This window comes from Trichinella spiralis, assembly GCF_000181795.1.
Source record: "Trichinella spiralis strain ISS 195 chromosome Unknown Scfld1, whole genome shotgun sequence".
Taxonomy (NCBI): Eukaryota; Metazoa; Nematoda; class Enoplea; order Trichinellida; family Trichinellidae; genus Trichinella; species Trichinella spiralis.
Window position 1 is genome coordinate 2,248,407 of NW_003526940.1, and position 10,329 is coordinate 2,258,735.

At 38.5% G+C, this 10,329-nt stretch overlaps 4 protein-coding genes across 4 annotated transcripts; 1 reads left to right on the forward strand and 3 right to left on the reverse strand.

Moving 5' to 3' along the window:
* Positions 1–3,730: 3,730 nt before the first annotated feature.
* Positions 3,731–4,573, reverse strand: Tsp_11107 (conserved hypothetical protein). The gene is made up of 4 exons (XM_003381957.1): positions 4,490–4,573; positions 4,331–4,409; positions 3,928–4,237; positions 3,731–3,890 (listed from the first exon to the last, which is right to left on the reverse strand). Exons 1-4 carry the CDS (start codon positions 4,571–4,573, stop codon positions 3,731–3,733), a joined length of 633 nt encoding a protein of 210 aa, XP_003382005.1.
* A 1,298-nt stretch (positions 4,574–5,871) lies between these two features.
* Positions 5,872–6,514, reverse strand: Tsp_11108 (conserved hypothetical protein). Its single transcript, XM_003381958.1, has 3 exons — positions 6,389–6,514; positions 6,156–6,251; positions 5,872–6,126 (listed from the first exon to the last, which is right to left on the reverse strand). Exons 1-3 carry the CDS (start codon positions 6,512–6,514, stop codon positions 5,872–5,874), a joined length of 477 nt encoding a protein of 158 aa, XP_003382006.1.
* A 254-nt stretch (positions 6,515–6,768) lies between these two features.
* Tsp_11109 (conserved hypothetical protein) lies at positions 6,769–7,484 on the reverse strand. Its single transcript, XM_003381959.1, has 3 exons — positions 7,386–7,484; positions 7,135–7,174; positions 6,769–6,983 (listed from the first exon to the last, which is right to left on the reverse strand). The coding sequence occupies exons 1-3, from the start codon at positions 7,482–7,484 to the stop codon at positions 6,769–6,771; spliced, it is 354 nt and encodes a 117-aa protein (XP_003382007.1).
* A 720-nt stretch (positions 7,485–8,204) lies between these two features.
* Positions 8,205–8,561, forward strand: Tsp_11110 (conserved hypothetical protein). The gene is given in 3 exon segments (XM_003381960.1): positions 8,205–8,227; positions 8,257–8,401; positions 8,415–8,561. The coding sequence occupies 3 exon segments, from the start codon at positions 8,205–8,207 to the stop codon at positions 8,559–8,561; spliced, it is 315 nt and encodes a 104-aa protein (XP_003382008.1).
* The last annotated feature ends 1,768 nt before the right edge of the window (positions 8,562–10,329 follow it).

Here is a 10,329-nt window from a genome sequence, read left to right on the forward strand (position 1 = left end):
TTGTCCCGCAATCCCCCCATCCCCGACAGAATAATAAAAATCATTCACAACACAAATAGCGCACGAATGCTAACATCAAAGTATGCGATGTCCACTGCAGAGTGAATTTGAAGCAGCTTTAACTGCTATTCTGCTTCGTGCTGTCCTTTGCTTCCTTTTTGCTTTCAAAGTGTTTTACACTCATTTATCTCAGTTCATCAAAAAAATTACGTTTCAGTTAGCAATTAAATGAAATTTATGCATTAAATGCTTTTCAGTTTGCGAGTAAATGTTCTGATGAGTAGCTAATGACGATTGTAATACAATGGAAAAATCAAAAAGTGATGAATTGTCCACAGCTGCAGTTGTCAGCTAAACTACGCATGGCAACTGCTAATTTGCTAGCATTTAAATACTTTTCTAATTTCAAGCTGACTGTTCTCTGATAATTTTTCCTGATAGCAATCAAAGAATTTTACTTTTAACTTCAGAAAGTTTTTACCTCTTTCGTCAGTGTTATTGTTTTCCTTCGTATATTTTATTTAAATAAAAAGTCTGCAATATTATTTACAAATCAAAGAACAAATTTAGTTTTATATATTTGGTGTAAATTGTGAACTTTCCATTATTACATCTGAACGAAACCGACTAGTGCGTTGGTGAAAACTTAAATCGCTAGATGCCTAATTTCTCACTTAATCGGATGACTTCTGTGGCCTCCAGATTTGTGGACAGTGTGCCACGGCAGCGTCTCATTCCCTAAATTGGAAACGAAATTGCAAGCTCATGATACTACACAATAATAACAACGTGCTATAATAAAATAATTCTGTTTACTGATGCACATATCCAACATTTGTCATTGCGATTCGTCCGCTTGAGGGTGTAACACCTTCCTCTGTACACCAATTTTTGTTGGTTCCTTTGAGTCGAAACAAACTGAATTTCATCACTCTCCATTAATAACAACTCACAAATACGAAGCACACAGCTACACGGAAAACCAGGGAAATAAATTTAACTGTTTTGCACTCCGTTTTAAATAACCATTTTGCAACCATTAAATAGTTTATGCACCGTTTCGGTTGATTTGTCTAGCTCAGTTAGCTGCGTCATGCATTATGCCCAGCAGCATTTTACTTCCTGCTTCATAGTGTACTTCTCGTTTACTCCAGTATTAGTAATAATGGAATGCATTTCCAGGTCCATTTTCTGTTCATTGCCGTCCAGTCCAGAAAGCCGTATCCATCACAATTTCAGCAGGCAAATTTCGGATGATGATGTCTGATCTTGTTTTGCTCCTTAGCTAATAACCCTCGAATGCTAAGCACCGAACTGAAACGCAAGACCAAAAAGGAAAATAAATTTGTCAGTTTAAATTCCATTTTAAATAATCATTTTGCAACAACATTTAGTTTTCATTTCTCATCTACAATTTAAGATCAACTTTTGTGATATTCGTTGTAGCGCCAACGCCTTTTATTGATGTTGACAGAAGATTATTAATCACAGACAAATGGCGCACATATGCTGACATCAAACAATGCGATGTCCACTGAAAAATGAATTTGAAGCAGCTTCAAGCGCTTTTGTGCTTGGTTGGTGCTGTTCATCGCTTTTTTTCTGCTTCGAAGTGCTTCACTTTTATTTATCCGTGCCAATGAAAAAATACTGTTCAAAAAAATGTCAGCCAACAGTTGCTTTCACTTGTCATATAAATTACCTTCTTAGCTAACAATTAAATGAGATTTATGCCTAATGTTCTTTTCTGTTTGTCAGATATTGTTCTGATGAAGGCTAGTTGAAGGCTATTTAAGTACAAAGGGAAAATCTACAATTGATAAATTGTCTACAGCTGCAGTTTTCAGCTAAAACTAGGAGTGGTGATTGCTGAATGTTAGCATCGAAACTTTTCTGATTTTGCCTGTCTGTTCTCTGAAAATGTTTCTAGTTTGCAGAAGAATTTAATCTTCCAATCTTTCTTTCGCTCCTGTTCACAAGAGTTATTGTTTTTCTTCTTATGTTTCATTTAAATAAAAAATAAAATCTGGCATTTTGTTTAAAGTAAAAATTTGTGGTTATACATTTTGTGTAAATTGTATTAAATTTGTTTTTCAATATCTAAAGTAAACCCACTACTGAGTTGACTAAACATTCGAGTTGCAATTTTGTATTACTATGTTTCAACATTCCAGATCAAAAAATATCTGTTGCATTTCGAAATTCTGTTGATTTTAGCAAACAAAACTGAAAGCAAAATTTTCTCTGTTGGCATCGTAAAAAGTCATTGCATGTCAAATTATGAAAACAAAAAATGACCTAGATAAACACGTTTATTTAACATCTCTTTGTTCAGTTATCTCTTCTTCAGACTGTTCATTTGTTGCTTCTATATTTTTGTAGAATAATGCAATTAGATAATAAAGATATTTAATTTGTAAAGAACAAAACCGTCAATTCTATTTTTCATTTATTTCACTCCTCAATGCTTATCATTAGCTTGTGCTATTTTCCGTGTCGTAGGTTTGAGATGTGTTTTCGAATGATGAGAATAAATAATAATGAATTTCAGTTTGTATCTTGAAGAACCGACATAAGCCAATACACAAAGGGAGATGCCACACGCTGAAGTGCACAAATCATAATGACAAATACGGGTTGTGAATAAACATACAAACAATGGCTTAATGTAGCACATTATTATTGTAATATTACAGCTAATCCATTTTTTCAATATAACGATTAGTTGGTAGCCGTGGCACAGTGTCTACAAGTTTAGAAATGGACTTTTTCCACGTTATCGTTGTATTGCCCATCTTGCCCATGGTATATATTGTAATAAAATTCAGATTTGCTTGTTGTTGTAAAATGGAAATTTCTGTACTATACATTTGCTTAGTTCTGAAGCGCTTATATCGAATAGTAGAAAAGTTTCTGTGAAAACAGTCTGTTGATCAGCATAGATGTGAAAAAGTAAAATGCAAAAGCAAATTTACAAGAATAAAATTAAGCAATAAGATAATCTTTTGTGAACAGTGAAATGTAAAACGCAAAAGCTTTTTGAAAGCATCATTTGCAAAGTCTAAAAACAAATATACACAGTTGCACGTTATAACTAAAAGCTTTTTCTTTTAAAAATGGTAAATGATTATTTATGTCTATATAAAGTAATTCAATGGTAATTCACCTCATATTTCGTAACAAGTGAATTCGAGAAGAACGAAAAGAAAAAAAATTTAACCATCATCAAAAGAATAACTTTTCATTTATTGGGAAAATACACAAATACCAAAGAAATCATTAAGCATCAGATGAAAAATGAATACAATGTATCGGCAATAACAAGCTCATTAAAGAACAATAAACTTCACATTCGAATGCTAATAAATATAATTCCGCAGACGAAGCGACAAATATATTCGAGTATTGGAAGCCACTTTTGGATTATTACGTTTCATTGTTTTATGTGTTCTTCGATTATTATATCTCTCGCTTCACTTGGCTGTCACATGACAGTTGCTCGTGATATTTCTTTCCAAAACTTGATGGCAATGTAAGCATTGCAATCGTCCAATCATCACGTTTGATATGTCTCTGGGAATGTTCCTAATGCTTCGAGGACGCGCACATGTAATTCCATTTGATTCATCAATTGTCGAAGACGCAATAAGTTCCATTCAGTGGTAACCACTGGCAGCTTTTACTGTTCTTTCATATGCTCTTCAATTATTACTTCTTGTTTTCTAATTCATCATGGCAATGCGGGCGGGCATCGCGGCTTCGTCATTTGTTCGTCAAAGAACGACCTGCTATTGGTGGAGCAACGTTTCCAGTGAGGAGTGATCAGAGATAGCTGAAGTTCTGGATCATGTTGGCGTCGTGTTGGCATGTATCGAAGTTCTAAACTCGTCCTGAAATCCTTGCCAATCACGAAAATTTCCATCAAACTTCTTTATTTCCAGCTTTGGAAGTCGCACATTGGGGAATGTGTTCTGATTGAGTGGATCAGATGTTCCCCTGTTACTGGATCCATTTGCACGTTCTGCAGAGTTCCAGTATCTTTGAACTGAGAGTTTGTCGTTCGTCGAAAAAATCGTCAATATTTTCCATTGCTTCGCTGATCGGTCAGAGATTTTCACCAAGCAGATCTGTCTGCGCTCTTTTTCACTATCCAAAGTATCATTCAGATCGTCAATGGCTGATGTCAGCCAACGCAATTGAGGAATAATGAAGCAATTTGTCCATCTCAAGTATCGATCTGAACAGTTTCAAATTCGCCATTTAATTTTTGTAGAGAAGCCGTTCTGAAATCTCAACTTCTTCAGTCAATGAGGTTCTGCTTCTCAGAGACTGTCCCGTCTGCGAAATCCGTCGCTGTGTTCCAGGTTCGTCGTACCAAAACATGTAGCAGCCGCGTCGAATAATTCTGGCTACATTTGATATGATAGTCAGGTTCTTTGTGACCATTTCTGTCTAGGTAGAAAGTCAAGTTTAATATCGATTATCCAACTTCTGTCACGTCAACACCACTTTCACGTTGCGTTCGGGAAATAAGAAGCACAACGGAGTGATGACACAACTTTATTCTGGCCATATGAACAAAGTCAACCAATAACTAAATCGTATCCGTTAAGAGTCACAACTACACAAGTTAAGCTACAGTCACACGCGTTTCAACACGTCAGTTCTCCAAACTTCCGCCAATCAATCAGTCTTCCCTTCTCTCTCCTTCTTTTTCAGTTCTACTGTAATGATATTCAGGTTCCAACACGTCAACTACAAAATCCTTTCTTTTGTCGTTTACAACATAATGATTTCAAAAGCTCTGTTTTAACTGTTATTGCAATATTAAAAATAGTTTTTCTGATAATATATTATTCATCTTGTGAAATCAGTAAACCATAAATAATTTATTATTATGTTCAGCTGAAGGAAGACTGCTGAGTATTTCACCTTGAAAATCAATAAATACTGTAGAAATACAGTAGTAATAGAACTGGCGTGGTGATGTGGGATGATTAATATGGAAAGTTGGTATGAATATGTAGTACAGAAGAATAATTAATTGGTTTGTTGGCATTGTTGCGATTAAACTGCTGCAGTTTTATAAGTAAAACCCGCGGGCTGGGATTTCACAGGTATAAGTTCAAATTGTAGTGTTTTTGACAAACTCTTGCCACGTCATTTCATCCTTTTTAGAATTAATCGCTAATGAGGTTGATGAATTAGTGGAACTCGTTCAAGATTCATCGTACAAAAACCTTAAATGACGCCTGCTGTAACGTTTTGGCATATCTAAAATGTAGCGCTTTTTTGTAATTACTACTCCATTGGCAGTTGGAAACGTGAAGTCGTTCTAGATGTTTCGTGATGAACTAAAGTTGCGGCAATGCTATCGACCAGAATGCATGGTTTCTCCGTAACCAATTTTTGTGTTGTCTACTTGTGAACATGGAAATGATAATTGAAATGGAAATGGGATCTGTCTGCGCTCTTTTTCACTATCCAAAGTATCATTCAGATCGTCAACGGCTGATATCAGCCAACGCAATTGAGGAATAATGAAGTAATTTGTCCATCTCAAGTATCGATCTGAACAGTTTCACATTCGCCATTTAATTTTTGCAGAGAAGCCGTTCAGTCTTCAGTCAATGAGGTTCTGCTTCTCAGAGACTGTCCCGTCTGCGAAATCCATCGCTGTGTTCCAGGTTCGTCATACCAAAACATGTGTAACGGATGGCGGAGCGAAGCGACGCCTACAGGCGAACTCGGAGGCCAAGAGAAACCTGATTGGCTGGGCGGACAACAGCCAGACGAACGCGGAAGTGACGAGAAAGTTCAGTCACGAAAAAGTGTGAGTAGAGTGTGCGTGTGTTCTGTGCTGTCTGTGTATTAGTTGTAAAATAAAGCTTGATCTTTCTCGTTATGAGTGGTTCCGCTAACGATAATAAGAAAGAACGGAAGGCCGTTACACTTAGGTGACGGCAGAATTAAACTGGACGGAATATGGCTGAATCTGGAATCACCACATACGCCTAACGATCGCAACCAAAGGGAAGCGGAGCAAGAATGTGACATCTGCCTGTTGGAAACCGTCACTCTGCCGGCCCGAACCGAGGTAATTGTCACAGGGAAAAGTAACGCGAACTGGACAACGAAGGATGGATTTTTTGAACCAGCACCAAAATTAGTAACCAATCACTCGGTAATGGCTGCTTGTTCGTTGTCACGCACGCATAGAGGCACTGTCCCGGTGAGGTTGTTGAATGGCACTGACACACCAATCACCTTGTTTAAAGACACAAAGTTGGGAACGTACTTGACAACATATAGCACCGCAAGTACGAGAAAAACAGTGGAAGCCCCAAATGCAGAGTCCAAAAGAAAGTATTCAGAACTAATCGAAAACATGGCGAAACTGTCTCACGACGTCCCACATACAATCAGGAGGCGATTGCGCACGCTGCTCTGGAAATACAAGCAAATTATCGCGACCGATGAATACAACACTGGACGAACTAACGCCTGCAAACATTCAATCAACACCGGCGTCGCATCACCCATCAAGCAACCTCCAAGACGAATACCTTACCATCAGAAAGAGACGGTCTGAAGGATGTTGAGCGAAATGACAAATCATAAGGTGATAGAACCATCATGCGGACCATGGTCATCACCAATTGTCTTAGTAAAAAAAAGGACGGTTCGTACCGTTTCTGCGTCGACTACCGAAAATTAAATCTCTGCACAAAAAAAGATGCCCAACCACTGCCGAAAATCGAGGAGACCTTAGAAGCACTCAGCGGAGCAACATGGTTCTCCACATTGGACATGGCGAGTGGATACTGGCAATTCGAAGTAGCGGACGAAGACAAAGGGAAGACAGCATTCGCTACCCCTTTCGGGTTGTATCAATTCCGAGTGATGCCTTTTGGGCTCTGCAATGCACCAGCAACGTTCCAGCGTCTGATGGAGACCGTCCTCTGCGGACTGCACTGGACCACCTGTATGGTGTATTTAGACGACATAATTGTCTTCAGTAAAGACGCGGCAGAGCACCTGGAAAAACTAGAGGAAGTGTTTTCACGACTGCAAGGAGCCGGACTGAAAATAAAGCCTTCCAAGTGCCACTTATTCCAAGAGAGAGTAAAATACTTGGGCCATGTGGTATCCCGCGATGGTGTGCAACCAGACCCTGAAAAGATTAAAGCAGTCGAACAGTGGCCTATTCCGAAATGCAGCAAAGAACTGCAGCAGTTCCTTGGCTTAGCGTCTTACTACCGTCGGTTTGTGAAAGGATTCGCCCAGATAGCAGAGCCACTCCATCGGCTCACAGAAAAGGGGAAGCTATGGAACTGGACAGACGAGTGCGATAAGGCATTCTTGCACCTGAAAGCTCGGTTAACCAGGCAACCAGTGTTAACACATCCGGATTTCAAAATTCCATTTCTGGTTGACACAGACGCTATTGGCGACGGCTTGGGGGCGGTGCTATCACAAGACATCGCCGGGAAAGAACACGTAATAGCATACGCAAGCCGCACACTAAGCAAAACCGAAAGGAAGTACTGCGCCACGAGAAGGGAAATGCTGGCCCTGGTATGGGCGCTAAAGCAATTCCGGTGCTTCTTTACGGGCGAAAATTCACAGTCAGAACGGATCACGGCAGTTTGACGTGGCTGAGGAACTTCAAAGAACCAGAAGGTCAGGTTGCACGATGGCTGCAACAGCTAGGAGAATTCGACTTCGAAGTTATCTATCGGCCGGGCAGAAAACATCAAAACGCCGACGCGCTATCAAGGGGATCGTGCAAGCAGTGTGGCCAAAACATCCCTACATCTTGCACAACAATCGACAGTATAGAGCTCTCAAATCAGAGATGGCAACCCTGTCCTATATGGCCTGCGTGGACACCAGCTCAGCTGGAGATGGAACAACAGAAAGATCCGGATATCGCACGGATATGCCGGTGGGTGGCTACAAAGACACTTCCAGGAAGATGCCCGACTGGAAGCAGCAGGACGCTGCAGAGTCTATTACTACAAAAAGATCAGCTGATGGTAATGAAGTTGAGTTGAAGATCATGAATCACTGCCGTCCCGATGGAAACTTATGACAAAATTGTATCAAGCTTGGCAAACAACTGCGCTCTTGGCAAAAATCGACACCAGGCTCACCTCAACATCCCTACACTAGGACTGATGCGAAGGGCGCATTGAAGGATAATGGAAATTATTCTGCGAAGCAGGTGTGGCGTAGCTGTTTTACTAATCGCAGATTCAGCGTCGCAGTCCGCCAGTGTGATAGACGCGACTTTCCTGAGCTGACATGTAGTTTTTGCTTCTTCTTTATTACTGATATAACATCGTACGTTTCCTACGAAGGCATCAAGCCGTTACCGTTGAAAGTGTGCTTAAGCTCCGTTAGTTTCTCAGTATCATCAGCTTCTAGGGACGTTCTACCCACCAGATCATGCATGCAACGATTACTTCTGGCAAACGCTTCTCTTGGCAACAGGAGAATACCCAGTTGAAATTATGTTTCAACAAGTCTGTGAAAATGCTGATTTGTCATTTGAATAAGATGTTTTGAAGATGCTCATGTGGCATTTAGAAGCACTGTGGTTGAATGTGATCACGCTGTTGAGTGATCTTCAAGAGAATGTGCTGCTTAGACTTTGCTTATTACCCGCAAATATCTAATTTCCGGGTACCGTTCGCTGAAATTACCGTGATCAGCATATCAATGAATTAATTGTTTCATTGTTATTTTTTGTATTGTTCTGTGTTGTTTCATTATATTTTCATAATGTGTGTATTTGTTGAATAAATAAATTATACCGGTGGTGATGTCTGGTAGACGCAAAGCAGGGAATGCAGAGCCAATTGACATTGCAGATGCTGCCCACGACAATCAATGGTATAGAAGTCGCAAAACGTTTGCCTTTTTGCATTTTTCACGGAGCGATTGCTTGAATTTTCACCTTATATTAATAATAATAATAATTAAATTTAAGGACAGTATCTTGTGAAGAGAATTGCCAGATTTTAGTACCGAAACAATGACTTGGGACAGTTTACTGTTCCTGGTTCGCACATCAATTTGCAGCAAACAATTGATATTCGAAATTAACATTATTCAGTCACTATATGTGCATTATGGTTGAATGGAAAGTAATACGCTAGAAATACATTACATCGCTTAGTACAATGTTTACACGCTTAGTACAATGTCAAAATTTTTAAATTACATAACAATTCATTAAGCAACCTTTGACCTCTTTTAGTGTTTGATCCGTGACGTCACCAATTTGACAGTGGAATTTTTTCATTGTTTTGAGCTGTTTTTTCTTTTAAATATTTACTTTTCACTTTTAGTGATTAGTATTTGAAATTGATTTTAAAAAATTTCATCGCCGTTGCATGTTCCCAGTCATCTGTCAAGTCTGATGGATAGAAATGAAGCAAACAACGCTTGTTTGCTTCCTCCGAACCGATGTAAACAGGACACACCCGTATCTAAAAATAGAACGGAATTTTCTACAACTGCAGTTACAAGGAGTGGTGATTACTTAATGTTAGCATCGACTTATTTTTCTGATTTCAGCATCTGAAAAATTTATCACTTGTAGATTTTCCCTTTGTAATTGAATAGCCTTTAGCTCCTTTGCATGAGGGTAAAGGGCGGCAAATGAAAGATCAATATATGCTTTATGCCTGCCGACAATGATAATTAGCAATGATCATATTTTGGCGGAACATATGCAGTGCTAGAGGAAGATAACGTGAGATGAAAAATAATTTGTTTTCCTTTCACTTTTGTTTAGTGAAAAGTTTTCAAAATCCAACAGATCCTTTTTGATCTGGAATGTTCAACATGTGGTTATCATCGTAATACAACAATTGCAACTTCAATGTTTAATTAACTTAATAGTCAGTTTTACTTTAGATATTGAAAAACAAATTTAATACAATTTACACAAAATGTATAATCACAAATTTCTATTTTAAACAAAATTCCTGATTTTATTTTTTATTTAAATGAAAAAACATGAGAAGAAACTTGTAAACAGGAGTGAAAGAACGATTGGAAAGATTAAATTCTTTTGCAAACCAGAAATATTTTCAAAGAACACTACAGCTGAAATCAGAAAATATTTCAATGCTAACATTCAGCAACCACCACTGCTAGTTTTAGCTGAAAACTGCAGCTGGAGACAATGTATCAATTTTAGATTTTTCCTTTGTACTTGAGTAGCCTTCAACTAGCCTTCATCAGAACAATATCTGACAAACAGAAAAGAACATTAGGGCATAAATCTCATTTAATTGTTAGCTAAGAAGGGTAATT

What these genes read in the sequence shown, in the direction of transcription:
- Tsp_11110 (XM_003381960.1), top strand. Translation starts at nt 8,205, where the DNA reads ATGGAAATTATTCTGCGAAGCAG. An exon ending in GAAATTATTCTGCGAAGCAG is followed by an intron (nt 8,228 to 8,256) that starts GTGTGGCGTAGC and finishes TACTAATCGCAG; the next exon opens with ATTCAGCGTCGCAGTCCGCC.
- Tsp_11107 (XM_003381957.1), bottom strand. Translation starts at nt 4,573, where the DNA reads ATGGCCAGAATAAAGTTGTGTCATCACTCCGTTGTGCTTCTTATTTCC. An exon ending in GTGGTGTTGACGTGACAGAA is followed by an intron (nt 4,410 to 4,489) that starts GTTGGATAATCG and finishes TATCAAATGTAG; the next exon opens with CCAGAATTATTCGACGCGGC. An exon ending in CGGATTTCGCAGACGGGACA is followed by an intron (nt 4,238 to 4,330) that starts GTCTCTGAGAAG and finishes GAAACTGTTCAG; the next exon opens with ATCGATACTTGAGATGGACA.
- Tsp_11109 (XM_003381959.1), bottom strand. Translation starts at nt 7,484, where the DNA reads ATGTCTTGTGATAGCACCGCCCCCAAGCCGTCGCCAATAGCGTCTGTG. An exon ending in GTGTTAACACTGGTTGCCTG is followed by an intron (nt 7,175 to 7,385) that starts GTTAACCGAGCT and finishes TAATCTTTTCAG; the next exon opens with GGTCTGGTTGCACACCATCG. An exon ending in CGGGATACCACATGGCCCAA is followed by an intron (nt 6,984 to 7,134) that starts GTATTTTACTCT and finishes TACACCATACAG; the next exon opens with GTGGTCCAGTGCAGTCCGCA.
- Tsp_11108 (XM_003381958.1), bottom strand. Translation starts at nt 6,514, where the DNA reads ATGTTTGCAGGCGTTAGTTCGTCCAGTGTTGTATTCATCGGTCGCGAT. An exon ending in TCGTGAGACAGTTTCGCCAT is followed by an intron (nt 6,252 to 6,388) that starts GTTTTCGATTAG and finishes TTGGTGTGTCAG; the next exon opens with TGCCATTCAACAACCTCACC. An exon ending in GGTTACTAATTTTGGTGCTG is followed by an intron (nt 6,127 to 6,155) that starts GTTCAAAAAATC and finishes TTCGTTGTCCAG; the next exon opens with TTCGCGTTACTTTTCCCTGT.